The sequence below is a fragment of the Rhinolophus sinicus genome, chromosome 2 (assembly GCF_057876585.1).
Source record: "Rhinolophus sinicus isolate RSI-liver-muscle chromosome 2, RSI-T2T, whole genome shotgun sequence".
In the NCBI taxonomy this organism is placed as follows: domain Eukaryota; kingdom Metazoa; phylum Chordata; class Mammalia; order Chiroptera; family Rhinolophidae; genus Rhinolophus; species Rhinolophus sinicus.
The window spans coordinates 165592267-165609061 of record NC_142502.1 but is presented as its reverse complement, the minus strand read 5'-3'; the positions used below and the strand labels follow the sequence as shown (position 1 = coordinate 165609061).

Here is a 16795-nt window from a genome sequence, read left to right as displayed (position 1 = left end):
TGTATTACCAAATACAAGGGAAGAGAGTCATCACTGTTGTGACTTTAATATAACAGTTACCTAATGAAGAATCGTAAATGCAAAAAACATGATTTACTAATGCCCTGCTAGAGGAAATAGTCCTTATTTTAAAACTTCTGCTGGGTTTAATTTATAGGATGTCATCACTGAAAATATATTTTGCTTTTTGTATCTTTTTCCATGACCTTGAAACATAGGTGAAAAATGCACAAAACATTCCAGTGTCAATATAGAGTTAGTAAAACAGTTATGGGAGAAAATGGGTTAGGATCTATTTTTTTCAATCAGTGGAGACATACTTGATATATTCTTCAAAATGTCCTTCTTCATTTTCCACTGCCACTTACCCTGTCCATACCTTTCATATCTGACATCTGGATTGCTGCAAGAGATTCAATTGGTCTCCTTCTAGACTAGCTGTTACACTGTTACACCCTTGGAACTGTTACACCCTTGGCACTGTCTTCTCTGATTTGCAGATGGTCAGTAATTGTTCTGTGCTCTGATAGCCCTTGATAGATAATTCTCATGTCACTTATCACGTTTTATTGTGGATTGAGTGACTATCAGATCCCCCCCGGCTTCCTCTACCTGTCCTTTCCCCTGCTGAACTTGTAGAAGACCATGGTCTTCTGCTTGGATATAAAGGCTACTAATATCTATAATTTATTGAAATCAGGTCTGGGTCAGGCACATTCATTCATTTTTATATAGCTTTCTCTGGTTATTCCACATAACACCTCCCTTTATTTGCACTTATATTTGGCTTTATATAATTTACCATTTGATGATATACTATGTTATAATTATATCTGCAAATATAAATATAAATATAAATATAAATATATTTTCAGGTATATTTATATATCTAAAAATACATATGCAAATATATTTATAACATAGTATATAATCAAAGAGAGATGTGTTAAGGATGGTTCAACTAAAAGAAGGATTAGGAAAATCTGGTAACCAAAGGGAGAGGTTACTGCATATGCGCTACCTAGGATTTCATATGGTTTCCTTAAAAGTTAAAATTATCATAATTGGCAATAAAAAACCAATTACCTTACTCACCCCAATTATTCCTATTTATCTTTGTGGTTGCAAAATACGTTTCTCCAAGAAAGAGAAGATAATGCATACATGTGCTTCTGGATCTCATTTTAATTAAAACCTCTTTTGAAATACTGTAAACTGATTACAATGTATTTAAAAAGGCCAGTTGAGAAAGAGATCAAAGGTGCTACAGACCTGGATAGGGAACCAGTACTAAAATTAATTTCCACATCAGCACTGACCAGAGCGAGGAGTTAGGGAAGTGGGCTCCCTCATTCAGAATCTGGAAACTGCAGCAGCCCCGAAGAGCCAATTGGAAGGAAAGGGTTGTGATGGGACTATGAACACAGTCTAACCTAGGCTCTACCATTTAGGAGCTGCATGCTATTTCATCTCCCTAAGAATCTATTTCCTTACCTGTAAAATGAGGGGAGATAATTACTTACTCCATAGAGTTATTGTGAGAGTTAAATGAAAAAAAAAAGTCTTAATGCACTACACATGTAATAGGCATTAAAGGTAGTCTGTCTGGGTATGCGTCATGAGTCTACTGTTTAACAAGCTGTGTGACCATGGGTAAGTTAACCTCTATGTGCTTCAGTCTCATCGTCAGTTAACTGAGATGATAGCCCTTACCCCAGGGATTATAGAAGGACTAAATGAGATATCACATGAAAAACACTTTTAAAAATTCACACGTTGAATGCTCAATAAATATTAGCTATTCTTACTCATGTTAAAGACTTAGAGCTGCTTAAGTCCCCACATTTCAATCTATCATGGCAGCAGAGGGAAAAAAAACAAAAACGTTATTAAGCTTCATTTTATGAGGGGAGATTGGCCATAGAGTGAATTCATGTTTACTTCATTAAAGTAAGATCCTACTGTAAGATCCTACCGCACAGATGCACAATTGACCAAAAGCCATCACTGTGACATTTTCTACACAAATAGTTTCAAGTGTTCCAGTGCAGGACAAAATCACGAAGTAATTGTATATAGGTGAAACAACTTCTTCTCAGGAACCTAAAGTTTATTAAATAAAGTATGTGAAATCTGTAATACAAAGAAAAGAGTAAAAGAATATGCAGGAGGCAAAATAATTAGAAGAAGTCAGAGAAGTACAAGACATTCCCCTGACCTGGGGATGGCTAAATGCATGGAAAAAGAGAATTTTAGCTGGACTTTGAAGAAAGAGTAGAATTTGGATATATAGAGGAGAGCCATGGGAGAAAAAAGAAAATTCTAGGGGGAAGCAACAGTGAGCAAAGGCACACAGGTGTGAAAACATGGGACACATTTGTGAACCAAATAGTTAAGTTACGCTGAGCCACTGGATTTTTCTTCCTCACAATTTTGAAAAATTGAGATATATTTCACAAACTATAAAATCCACCTTTAAAAGTATACCATTTACTGGCTTCTAGTATATTCATAAAGTTATGCAACATCACACTATCTAATTTCAGAATATTTTCATCACCCCAAAAAGAAACTCCATACCGTTTAGCAGTCACCCCCATTACCCGCAGAGGTGGCTGGCCCACCCCGTGGGCTCCCAACAGAGTCACAGTTTGCAGTTGGACACCTTTGAGTGGGCAGGCAGCAGAACGGTGAGTGTGGAGGGGATGCTGGCAGGCCACCTGCTGCTCTGCTATACGTGGCTTCAACCTCCATTTTACAAATCTGTATTTCTAGCCTTGATCTCTTTCTGTAACCACCTGAACATCCCACAGAAAGATCACAAACTCAGTGTCTTTCACTGAACTCATCGTTTCTTCTTCCTATATTTCCAATCTTAGTGGATAGTACCACCATCTATTTAATAATATGAGACAGAAACTTTTTGGTCAGCCTAAACTCCCTTCCCTTGTTCTCCAAATCTAATTGGTGACTAAATCCCATCAATTTCCTACCACCATCTTTCCTGTGTTGTATGCCCTTGTTTCATTTCTATGATGACTGGCTTAGGTCAGGCCTTTTACCACCTCTCACCTGATCTACTGAAATGATGGTCTAAGAGATTTCCCTGCCTTGAATCTTCTCTTCTTCGATCTACTCCTCACTCTGCCACCAGAACGATAATTCTGAAATGCAGAATCGATCCTATGGTTCCCTGAGCCTAAAATCCTTCCATTGCTAACCAATGCCTTCGTTGTACTAACTTTAGAGCATGGTGTGCCCCCCTCAATGTGCCCCTTCCTGCTTTCTCGGATTGCTCACCCCCATTCCTCATCTATCTAGAACCCTAAGCAGTGGTAGACTGCTGGCAGTTCCCCAGTGTGCTTTTGCTCATGCAATACATGTCCCCCTCTTTTTCACATGGTAAACCCAAGACTCATTCAGTTCAAGTTCTCTTCTGTGAGGCCCTTCCTGTCCTGTCCAGGCCAGACAGGAATAAGCATTCCTTTATTTGTGCTCCAGTTGTCCTTCCATAGCACCGGTGACACTTCATCCCACTATTATCTCTCTTACTAAATTCTAAGCTCCTTGAGACCAGGAGCCATATCTAATTCAGCCCTACATCCCTTGCAGAGTGCCTTGTACAGCCTTAGTTGAATACTAGACATTTGGGAGTCATTGCATAGAGTGGAGAATTAACTATTGGAAGGGATGAAGTTACCCTGCATCCAGGCGCACCCAGAGGCAGGAATTACATTTACTGAGGTTGTACCATGCTGAAGAATGCAGGATTCTATACTTGATTCCAGATTCTCTGTGCTTTTCACGAATCATAGAAGTATTGAAGAAGGTCCCTTCTATTTGGCAATAATTTGTTGACTGATGAAAGAGGTGTCAGGAGAGGATTGAGGGCCAAAGCCAAACTGCAATGAATTGAAGAGGTAAATGGAAGATGAGAAAAGGACATAGAAAGAACATTGATGGCTCTCAGGTTTTCAGTTTTCGAGGACTAATAAATTTACCAAAAAAAAGAAAAGAAGACTAATCAAGTTGCCAACTTCTTGTTTTGCCAATGAAGAACATTAAAGTAAAGCAAGACCTCAAAATCAGTAATCATGAGGGAAACGCGAATGAAAACTCTAATGAGGTACTATCTCACACCCATCAGGATAGCTACTATCAAACAACAGAAAATAAATAACAAGTGTTGGCAGGAATGTGGAGAAGTTGAGACACTTATGCACTGTGGATAGGAACGTAAAATGGTGTAGCTGCAATGGAAAACAGTATAGCAGTTCCTCAAAAATTAAAAATAGCATTATCATATGATTCAGCAATCCTTTTGGGTATATACCAAAAAGAATTGAAGGCAGAGTCTTGAACAGATGTTTGTACATCCACTTTCATAGCAGCATAAGCCGCCCAAGTGTCCATTGCTGGATGAATGGATAAGCAATGTGTTGTATGCATATATAATGGAATACTATTCAATCTTTAAAAGGAAGAAAAGTATGACATAAACTACAACATGAATGAATGAACCTTGAGGACATCATGCTAAGTGCAATAAGCAGTCACAAGAAGACCAATACTGTATGTCCCACTTACATGAGATACCTAGAGTAGTCAAACTCAGAGAGAAAGAAAGTAGAATGGTGGTTGCCAAAGGCTGGAGGGAGGAGGGAATGGGGAGTTATTGTTTAATGGATGCAGCATTTCAGTTTTGCCAGATGAAAATAGTTTTGGAGATGGATGCTGGTGATGGTTGCACAACAATATGAATATACATTATGACACTGAACTGTACTCTTAAAAATGGTTAAGATGGTAAATTTTGTTATGTGTATTTTACCACAATTGAACAACAACTGAGCAAGACAATAAGAAACACTCAGGATTTATTATGTTAATTAAAAACTATTATGTAATTTTAAAAATGTAACATCAAATATGAAGAAAGAATACAAGAATAAAAGTCAGCTTTCTTATTAAGTACAATTATCTTATTCACAAAACATATTTTTCTTAATTTTCTCACTTTGTAACAGACTGAATAAGTATAGTCATGGGCAGGCATTAATATAGAACTGGTGTTTGGGAACTAATGGTTTTAATTACATTAAAAATGGAAGCAAAGGAAAAGAGGACAATAATTGAAGAATGTAACAAGGTCAGGGGGAAGAGCATTGTCTGTCATTATTGGTTAGGCTATACTATTACGTTCAATGACAAGTCAAATAGTCTTCATATTTCTGGCAGGCACTACTTTGAATTATCATTTGTTTTCAGACATCCAGTATTTTATTGAGAACTTGGTATGCTGCCAGTTCCCTGATCTTATAAGGATTATATTATCAAATTCTTTTACAAATGTAAAGTATATGCTAAAGATGTATGTGTGTATGTGTGTGTGCGCACTATAATAAAGATAAACATACGAAATACTACCACATAGAGATGTGTGTAATCAGGCTATTATTTAGCTACTATTCCATGTTTCCCTAATATTTTCACTCTCTAAGAATCCTGAATAATAATTTTTACTGTATCCCATATATATGGCATGCTCCTGAATGTCATGTATTTCCTGTCTGAGCCATTAGCTTGTTTTCTGATTGGTGTTCATTTTCTCTAATCTAAGAATAGAATTGATGGAAGGAGACCATTTTGCCTCAGAGTGGAATGGAGATGCACAGTTTTTCTATGGCTACTTCCTTGATTTATGAAATTTCCCTCCAGCTGCTTTCTAAAATTACAATTTTCCTTCTTTCTAATTTGTAACACAGATTTAACTCTACACTGGTAGAAGGATTTTCATGGAGGACTAAACAAATATATTATGAAAGGCAATTAATCAATATCTTTTGCTTTCTTACAGATCTCTAAATTCAAACTTTAGTGTTCCCCATAATGGGTATGTGACTTACTCAGTGAAAACCACAAAAGATCAAGGTTTGGCCACTGACAGAAGACTGGTTTTACTGAAATTGCATGTGGAGTAATTTAGTTTCTTTTTAAGAGAAATTTAGGTACATTCTTGGCCTGGTGCTAATATTGAGCTCTGCTGAAATGCTTTTTCAAACATTAAAACTGAAGGTGGATAAGTCCATTTAATTTATTATAACCTGGACAATGGAGTATATATATAAACCATAGGGTTGGAAGGATTTTTTATGACCGCAATCGGTACTGTCTTAGAATTACTAAAACACTTGAAATACATTGTTAATGTTTTCAGATATGTAAATAAAACAAACAGTATAAATTCATGCTAAATTTAAGCAAACATTTTATATATATATATGAACATGTGGTTTAAGGCAGAATATGAGTTATGGTATTATTTTGCAACTTTCTATTATTATTATTAATAACTATGTGTGGCATAGTCAACTTGGTTATTTTTAAATGACTGTTGCTATTTTCTGTGAATTTGTGTTATTTTTATTTGCTTTCTTAACGTTCTATTTTTGAATCCTGTGGAAAGAGATTTTAGAGCCTTTCTTCCTTTTTTATTTGAGATTGCTAGGCCTAACCTGAATCTCAAAAACAAGCTTTTTTTTTTTTTTTTTTTTGGTATGACTTGAAAATTACTCTTGGAATAATTGTTCTTTCATGAAAAGTCAGAAAGGGCTTAATTAGCAATCACAATTAATACTGCTTCAGGATTACGAAATTGAGAGAAAGAGTGTTGTTATGGTTAAGTCTGATTACAAACTGTGTTGCCTAATCAGCAGAAAAACCTCACAATTTCATGTAATTAAAACAGATAAATAGAATATAATACCTTGGAAAATCCATAAATAACCCCAAAGCAAAAGACAGTCAAGTGTCTCAGCCTTGACTTTAGATTATATTAATTTACGTGTTAGTATTTAGTTTTTTTGGAAAAGATTCACTTTTCCCCCTTCTAATAGATATGGCATTAGACATCTGGTTAAAGGAAAGAAAGCAATACAAAATGAGTATTCTGTTTAAAACTTGGAAATAAAATAATTTTAAATGTGTCTGGTTTTATATTCAGCAAAAGTTTGCCTCAGCATATTAAAAATCAGACTTTACTAGCTACTTAAATTTTCTCCTTTGAAACTGGAAAAACCTGTGGGTTAGAGTAAAAGTACACTGACTGCAGTTGTATAGTTGTATTGGCTTTGCATACCCCTAAACTAGTTACTTAACTTCCCTGTACTTTAATTTTTTTATCATTAACAATGAGGATAGTAATATCTCTCATCATACTAATTTATAGATTTAGAAGATATTTAAAAACATATTATCAACACACGTAACCTCCTTGATCATGTTTTTAATTTACACCATAAAAATTTAGCTTAGTAATTTTGAATGGAAGCAAGTTCTTGATATATTTTCATATATTATCATATATTATCATTAATATAATCCAGAAATTGGTGTCTTGTTACCTACTTGATTTTCATATATTATCATTAATATAATCCAGAAATTGGTGACTTATTACCTACTTGATTCTATAAACTACAAAAAAAAAAAATGTAGACAGAATTTTTTTAATAAAAAGTCAAAATGTATTTATAAATACACACACATACTCCATATGTATATATATTTTCCATAACAATCAGTTGACTGAAACTTCACATTACAGTCAACCTTGGTATTGTATAGATCAGAGGTGTCTGTTCTGTGAGCTGTAAGGAGATGAAGTTTCTCTTTGGTACTTCTCTTTTGATTCTCTCTATCCCCCTCTCCTTGAATGGATTAAAATTCTTTACTAGAGATTCATTTCTTTGGATCTTAAAGGCTTTGGTTTTCAGAGCCCGCAGAAAAATATTGATAAAAAAGCAGGACAAATTCATTGGGGGCAAGATTAGTGTTGGTGAAAGGAATCAGTGTTTTGGGGGGATGCTCTCCTCCCCTTCTTTGAGAAGAGAGTGAACTGTTATTCTAAAGGGCTGGAAAGGGAGAGGGCCAGAAAATCAGAGGAAAGGAGATTTTTTTCCCTTAGCTTTTATTGCCACCTTGACTTGACCTCTGATCTGTGGTGAAAGGAGTTGGAAAGATTTACAGGAAATCTGGATTCCTGAGATTTCTAGGGAACAGCAAAAGTCTGATTCTGTACTACAGAACCCAACATTTTAATTTTTCATTCCATTTTTGAAAGCAACGTGGACAGATTTGGTCAGGGATATAGTAATGTGGGCCTCTTTATATTTACTGTGGCAATTAAAGGGACAGAAGGTAAGGTATTTCAGTTTGAGGCGAAAAGTAAGGGGAAAGTTGGGAGGTTTGAATTTAAACTGCCTACTCCATAATTTGTCTAGGGTTGGCCCACTTTACCAATCTTTTTTTACTGTAACTCTTAGGGCCTTACAAAATAACTACTACACAACATGATTACTAATGTTATCATTAATTTATTATATGGTTTTTGCTAATGTATTTCCGAGTGTGTGATTAATGTAGTGGTTCTCAGCCCTGCTAGAATCACCTGGGGAGTTTTAAAGAAACTGAATGTCCAGGCCACACATCAAACTAATCACTTCAGAATTTCTAAGAGTGGCACCCAGTCATCATTTAAAAAAAAAAAAAAAAAAAAAAAAAAAAGATTTTTATATGATTCCATTGGCTTAATGTATGATCTCTCCCAGGTAAAATACATTTAACACAGTTCTCAGATGTTTTGGTCTCAGTACTTTTTTATATTAGTAACAATTATTGAGGACCACAAATAGCTTTTTTAATGTGGATTACATCTATTTTAATAATTATTGTGTTGAAAATTAAAACAGGCATTTTAATAAATTTTTAAGTATGGATTTATTTAAAAATAACAAACGCATTAAATGTTAAATAACATTTTTATGAAAAAATCACTAGATTTTATAAAACAAAAAGAATTTCATGAGAAGATTGGCAGTTTTGACCATTTAAAAAAAATTCTTTAATGTCTGACTTATTGAAAACAGCTGGATTTCTTTATGCGTTCAATCTACTGTTATTTTATTTGAAGTATATGAACAAAATTCAGCCTCCCACTAACATGTGGTAGGAAAAGAAAAGAGTAATTTAATAGCCTCTTCAGATAATTATCGATAGTCTTCTATGTTATTAAATCAAAACATAACAAATGATAATGTCATAAAAGTTAGTTGCAATGTAGAATCTGAAACCATATCAATAATTTTTTTTACTCCATGACATAAAAATTCATTGGTCTCTGTCATACTTTAAATGGATCTTTTCTTTGTGATTGGGCATTGAGCATTGAAAAATATTGGTTCACTGAGTTATGCAGATATTCCAAAAGTTGAACATTTCCTTTTATATTATTTTAAAAATCACATTTATTAAAATAACTGACTTTGTCAGAAAAATTATCGCATGTCAGGAAACTCTCACACTTATGGTATTAGATACAAGTTTTCCAAAATTCCAAGTTTTACTTGAAAGATTCAGTTTTATCATTGTCAATAAATATTGTCAGTTATTATCCTTGAAGGCGTAGGCACACTTTATTTGTTTTCAAACAAATATCTGCCAAATACCCAAATCTGAATAACCATAGAGTATGAGTCAATTATTCTTTCAAGCCAAAGTAGAACTTTATGAAAAAAGTAGGTAGTTTACTATGTGTCTCAAACAATTGTACGAGAGCTTTTTCTTGAGACAATAATTGTCCTTCGGTATATAGCAGAAATACTTTATTTGTACCTCCCAGTTTGTCATGCAGGATATTAAAAGATTCATACTCAACTTCTGTTTCCAATCAAAATTGATAACAGAGACTAAATTTATCATCCCATCTTGAAAAAAAATAAAACAGTGATGTTCAAATATTGAAAAATAGGCATTACAGGAAAGTGATGAAAGAAGGGAAACAATGACATGAGCCAGATGCTATTCCCAGCTTGCTGTCTTGAGAGTTTCAAGGATGCTGTGCAGGCAGGAGGAATCCAAACAAAGCCAGGGAGTCTCTATGAGATGAAAAGACAGAGTTGAGAACATGAGTGGTCAGGTGATTAGACTTTGCACGATAGAGTATGGGAAGAGAGAAAGTGAGCTTCATGAAGCTCACACTTCAAAGATCAGTAAAGATTTTGTCATAAGTCTTCAGCTGAGTGTGGATCTGCACATGCATGTGAGGAAACTGCCCAGAGTGGGAGGAAAGAACCACCAAAAAAGAACAGGCATAACACACCTCAGAGCACAGATAGGGTCAGGAAGATTTTGTGTTTCCACAAGTCAGAGTGGAAAAACCTCAAAGTGCAAGGGGGAAAGAGTAGAATATCCAGAGACATTGCTTCAGTAGGAGATTAAATCATACCTGGATTACAGGCTGCTCTGTTTCAACCTAACAAAATTTAAAAGCAAGCCTCCAAAGGCTCAAACTATTTACAACTGAACTGTGTCACAGAACAAAGATCAAGTATATTTAAAGGGATACAAATATGCCTAACACACACAAAAGTAAAATTCACAACATCTGGTATCTAATAAAAAACTTACCAGACATGCAAAGAAGTAGGAACATACAACCCAGAATGAGGAGAAAAATCAATCAATAGAAACAGACACAGAAATGACACAAATGATATATTAGCAGGTAACAGTATTAAAATAGTTGCCGTAACTATATCCCATATGTTCAAGAAGGTATAGGAAAGGTTGAGCATGTTAAATAGAGAAAATCTAAATCAAACATCCAGATAAGGATAAAAGCAACGTCTGGTATGAAAGGTACACTGGATGGAATTAATAACAGATTAGGCACTGCAAAAGAAAAGATCAGTGAACTTGAAGACATAGAAATAAAAGCTAAACAAATGAAATAGACCAAAAAAAAAAGAAAAACAAACAAACCCCTCCCCAAAACAGAGCACTGGTGAATTGTAGAAAATCTTCAAACAAATTGATGTGTGTGTAATTGGAACCTTAAAGGAAGAGGGGGGATAAAAATACTTGAAGAAATAATGGTTAAATTTTTTCTAAATTTGGTAAAAATTTGAAACCCACTGATCCAAGAATCTCTGTTAATCCAAAATGCAAGGACATAAAGAAAAATCCACCAAGGCATATCGTAATTAAATTACTTAAAAACTGTGATAAAGAGAAAATCTTAAGACAAACTGAAGCACATTACATACAGAGGAACAAAGATTAGTATGTCAGCCAATTTCTCATCAGAAACAAAACAAGCAAGAAGATGCTGGAGCAACATCTTTAAAGTACTGAAAGAAAAAATATCTGTCAACATAGAATTCCATACTCAGAAAAGATTATTTAAAAAACAAAGGCAAAATGCAATTTGTTTCAAGTATACAGCAATTGCCACCATACCTGTGCTACAAGAAATGTTAAAGGACATCCTTTAGGCAGAAGGAAAATGATACCAGATGGACATATGTATTTATATGAAGGATGGAAGAATGTCAGAAATGATAAATATGTGGGTAAATGAAAAAGACTTTAATAAAAACCCTTATTTTAACAACATCTTTGAAAGATAATTGTTTAATGTGAGGTTAATAACAACATATTGTGGGGTTAATAACATATTTAGAAGTAAAATATCTGACAACAATACAAAAAGACTCTGAGGGGAAATAGTATACTATTGTAAGGTACTTCTATACATTAATTGATGTAATAATTCTTGATGGTAGACAGTGACACATTAAAGATGTATATGCCACATCCTAAAACAATCACTAAAAACGAAGCAGAGGTATAGGTGACAAACTAACAAAGAAGACAAAATGGAATAATAAAAAATCAGTCAATCCAAGATAAATCAGAAAAAGTGGTAAAAGTGAACAAAGAACAGGTCAAACAAATAGAAAACAAATAGCAGATTATTTGTTTAATCACATTAAATATAAATAATCTACCCCATTTAAAAGTCAAAGAATGTCCAATTGGGTAAAAAAGCAAGACCTAACTATAAGCTGCCTACAAGAAATCCAATATATATATATTTCCCATCCTTTTTACTTTTACTTTTAAACTATATATATATATATATATATATATGAAAATAGTTTAAAAGTAAAAAGGATGGGAAATAATACACCTTGCTAACACTAATCAAAAGAAAGTTGGAGTGGTTATATTAATACTAGAAAAAAAATTCAGAGCAAAGAATATTACCAAGTATAAAGAGGTTTATTTCATTATGATAAAGGATCAATTTGTCTAAAGAACATTACAATCCTAAACATTTATGCACTTAATAAGAAAGCTTAGAAATACATGATAAAAAAATTAATAGAAGCAAAAGAAATAGGGAAATACACAATTACAGTCAGAGATTTCAACACCACTCTCTTAGTAATCAATAAAACGAGCACAGAAAATCAGTTATGATATAGAAGATGTGGGGAACATTATCAATTACCGTGACCTACTTGACATTTATAGAGCATTCTGTAACAGAAGAATACACATTCTTTTCGTGTACAGAAGGAATATTTACCAAGATGGATCATATTCTGGACTGTAAAACAATTCTCAAAAACTTTTAAAGGATTCATTCATAGCAAATCTGTTCCCTGACCATGATAGAATTAAATTTGAAATCAATAACAAAAAAATATCAGGGAAATCCTCAACTGTTTCGAAACTAAATAATGCAATTTAAATAACGTATGGGTAAAAAATGGATATTTTTATTCTCTTTATTGTAGTGATGGTGTAATCAGCTTTTTACTTTTAACATAAACATGTTAAAACTCATCAGATTGTATACTTTAAATAGGTACTGTTTAATGTATTCTAATTATATCTCAATTAAGCTGTTAAAAAAGACAAGTACTCAAGGGTTGACATTAATAGTAACCACAATTTTTATTGCTTCACCAATGATATTCTTAAGGGAGACTGACTCTTTTTCTTTTCTTCTATCTTTCTGTCTTTTCTCTCTCTCTCCCTACCCCCCTAATTTTACCAAGCATGGCAGTGAAGAATACAATGACTGCAAGTACAGTTTTGTTTTTGTAATAGTACAGTCTTGTGTCCTGTTTTGATAAGTACTAAAGTGCCAGAGTTTTACCCATCATAGCTTTTACAACATTAGTGCAAAATTAGTACAGTAAGAAAAAGCAAATCTTACTTTCATATTATTATAAAAATTGATTAGACTTTGCAGACATCAAGTAGGGTCTTTGGGAATCCTGGGGGTGGGGTCGGGGGGAGGTCATGGATCACATTTTGAGAACTACTCTTTTAATAGAAATTTCTAGTCATTACTGCTTTAGTCCAACGGTGCCACTTTACAGATGGGACTAGCTGTATAAAAATTTTGCCATGGCAACTGCGCGGGGAAGATCTTTTTTAGCAGTTGGGTCCTTAATGTGGTTCAAGTCACAGTATAGGCTATACTATAATAAAGATGATAACCACTCCCCTTGTGAATAGGGCTATCGCTGCGTGCACACAAAAAAATTCTTTTTCCATAATGAAAAACGGCCTGGAATTATTTAATTACATGTAATAGTCATGGGTCATCTTCCATAGGAAGAATTTGAAGAAAAAAAATGTTGCAGTAGGGGAAAAAAATAGCAGATATAGGGATTTCAGAAAGTTTCCAGAATGAAGGAGGTGAGACAAGAAGAATGAGTGAAGCAAAGGGAAAGGACATTTAATGTATAAGGCACAAGAAAGGAAGGTAGGGATATATACAAGTAAGTAGAAAGTTTTCTTGGATTTGTAGCTTTATGGAAGGTTGTCAGAAAAGCCCACATGTATTAAAAAAAACACAATTTCCTAAAATCGTGAAGCTTCACTTACTAGGTAAAATGTTTTAGATTTGTATGAGATACATCACAGGAATGCATTACCGGTGGATACAGAGACGCACTGCTTAGACGTCCCCCTTCAGAGAAGGACTCTGTTCCTGCTTTTGGAGTGCTGTTGGCAGACAGCCTCTAGCTGTCAGGGCCTTAGGCTTCAGAGAGCTGCTTACAGGAAATCACCCCCATTGAGGTGAGGGTATAAAGCCCCAGCTATTTTGACTCATGGTGGAACAACACTGACAGGCAATTTCAGTTCCAGGGTTAGGTGAGGCTGTGGAAGAGGGTCCACTTCCCTGCTAACTTTGCTCTCTGCCCAGTCCTGTTCCTCTCCCTCCCTCAGGGGTTTTCCCAGGGGCACTCCCTCATACATGTCCTGAATGCTGAACTCTGTCTCAGAGTCTGCTTCCTGTAGATTCCAAACTGCAAAAGCATCTTATTGACTCCAATATAACCAAAATTGGAGAACCCTTGGGAAAGGAAAATCATCATCAAATTATGTGTATTGAGTATTTTAATTCAAGCATTTTCTTATTTCTTATTTTGAATGATATTATCATTCAAAATACTGAGCATGATATTATCTTTAACATTTTGTTTCATATAGGTTTGCTATTTCCACCTTCCCTTTTCTCTCTTATAGGAATCATATGTGGAAAGGAAAAGATAATAGGATAAGATAGGCTGTTTGTTACCCAGACACTTGGGAAACCCATGATTTCAAGGTTGGTGAAAGCAACAAGAAAGGAAATGTATTGGGAGATGTGATAGTGGTTTTTATTCTAAATATTGTAACAATGGAAGGTTTTGAAGTGGTCAGATTATCAGAAGAACTGTCCATGAATATAATAAAGAAGCTATTTAATTTTGTTTAAGCCAGAACAAACTGTCACTCAAGACTCTCAGACATGAATAGGGTAATTTTGAACACCAGGGAAGTAGGTACTTAACATCCGGTCTTCCCTTGTAGCTCCTGAGGAGGGCAGAACAGTGTCTTCCCAGGTCAGCCCTCTCATTTGAAACTCACTCTAATAGCCAAGCCTAAGAAAATAGAGTCAGTGAGCCTTCTGGCTGACTCCATTACCTTCAGACCTTTGCTCCCTGGGAAATAGGTCTATTTCAGTTCCCATTTTCCTGGGATCTGTTACTAGGAGATGACTCAGGGCAGGCCATGCCCTAATCCTCACTGTGGAAGTAAAAGAGGATGGTTAGTAATTGTCCTGACAACTTAGACCAGAAACCTACAGATAAAATTAGATATTGTTTTATTTTTTTCTAGAATTATCTCGATAACAGTGATCTTTGATGTTACAAAGTAAACATCGTTTTGGGGCATGCATTGGGAAAAATGACTGCCTGAAGAGCCACTATGAACATGTTAGAATTCACTTATTTCAAATAATTGCTTCAACCATACCTCTCAGCTGGGGAGTATGATAGTCTGTCTCCTATAAGGCAAGGTAACTATTTGTGAGAAAAAAGAGAAAAGATGTGATGGGCTGTTATAATGGTAATACTTTGAGGGTTCCAGTTCAGGCATTGTATGGAGGCAGAGAGTCTCAGTTTCCACATCTGTAAAATGGGGTTGATATCTACCTCACATGGTTATGAAGATTAAATGAGGGAAAAACAGAAAAGCACCCAGGACCCAGTGCCCGTGGAGAAGTACCAGTAAATGTCATTCCCTGTGGGAAGAACAGCTGTGGGAATACACATCATAACACCACAGGGTCTGATGAAGCCTCCCTCCCCTTTCTATTCCCTGTTATGGCACTGGAGATGTTAAAAATGCCCCTTCTGCGTCTCTTCCTTCCTTCCTTCCTTCCTCTCTTCCTCTCCAAGACAAGGAAGTGGCCATCTCTCTTCCCTTAGATTCGGAAGCTTGTGCCTCCCAGGACAGCCCAGTCCTGGGGTAGCTAAGGTCGTGGGGAGGAGAGCTGTGGCTTCAGCCTGCACAACGCAGTGGGGAGGCGACCGGGAGGCGATGGGGGTGGGGGGGCGGGCGCAGTCGACCCAAGGGTGGAGAAGAGGGAAGGCGAAGGACGCGCGTTCCCGGGCTCGTGACCGCCAGCAGCCCAGGGAATCGGCGCTCAGATACCCTCCGAGAGATGGCAGGCGACGGGGACCGGAGCGTGGTGGGCACCCTCCACCTGCTGCTGCTGGTGGCTGCCCTGCCCCTGGAGACCTGGGGGGTCAATCGGGGAGCCGCAGCCTGGACCCAGGAGAAGGTGAGGGGCTGCAGCTGCGTGATTGTACCTGGGTGACTCTTGCCGGGTGCGGGTACCCGGGGCTGGTAGAGCCCCACCTAGGCTGGGCGGGGGGCGGGGCAGAGCCGCGAACCCCGGCCCAGGGAGCGGTGCTCGCCTCGGGCGCCCGGAGGAGTCGGGGCTCTGCGTCCTCACCAGCGTGCCTCGCTGGCCTCCCGGACGCCACGGGAGCTGGGTGATGTCACCGGCCTCCCCTCGGCTGCGGTCTGATGAGGGTATTGATAGGCACAGGAAGTGTGTCTCGCGGGCTGCAGCCCGCAGGGAGGTGAGGGCGCATTGCCGCGCCGCCGCCCACTCCGGACCCGCGAGGCCCGCTGTCCCCACGCTCCCGGCAGCCGGGGTGCGGGGCGCGCCTGGGTGTGTGTGCTGACTGCTGCATCCCAGAACGCCCTTGGGACGTTGAAGTTTCCATGCAGTCTCTGGGTGTACGTGTGTTGTTTGCCCATTTTAGATTTTTAAGCGGAGCAGCTCCGAAGGAGCTTCAGTGGAGACATGTTTTACTTTAAAATATCTTTTTTTTTTTTTTTTTTTTTTGTCTTAGTAGAGCGTAAAATGCAATTGTCAGAGCAATGTATCTAGTTGTATGTGGAAATTTCATATAAGGAACTTAGGATAAAAGTGATATGCGAGTTCCTTCTGGGTGGAGTGAGTAGGTTCACAATGATTTCCCTTTCTTGTGTAACAGTTTTGAAATCATGAAATTGCTAGGGACTTGAGCAAGTGTTAATGGTATTGGAGTAAAATGGTGTGTTCATAAAGATACTGAGAAAAGCAGCAATA

General features: G+C 36.7%; 1 protein-coding gene across 3 annotated transcripts in view; it reads left to right on the top strand.

Annotated features, from left to right (window-relative positions):
* QPCT (glutaminyl-peptide cyclotransferase) overlaps window positions 1–16795 on the top strand; it is a 43124-nt gene that overhangs the window by 1749 nt on the left and 24580 nt on the right. For 2 of the 3 annotated variants that reach the window (XM_019742144.3, XM_019742140.3), the window contains exon 1: window positions 15753–15976. The exons of the other annotated variant lie outside the window; for it this stretch is intronic. In XM_019742144.3, the coding sequence (XP_019597703.3) occupies window positions 15857–15976 (120 nt within the window). In that variant the 5' untranslated portion in view covers window positions 15753–15856. Of the gene's footprint in view, window positions 1–15752; window positions 15977–16795 lie in introns of those variants that run through there. 3 annotated transcript variants of the gene reach the window in all.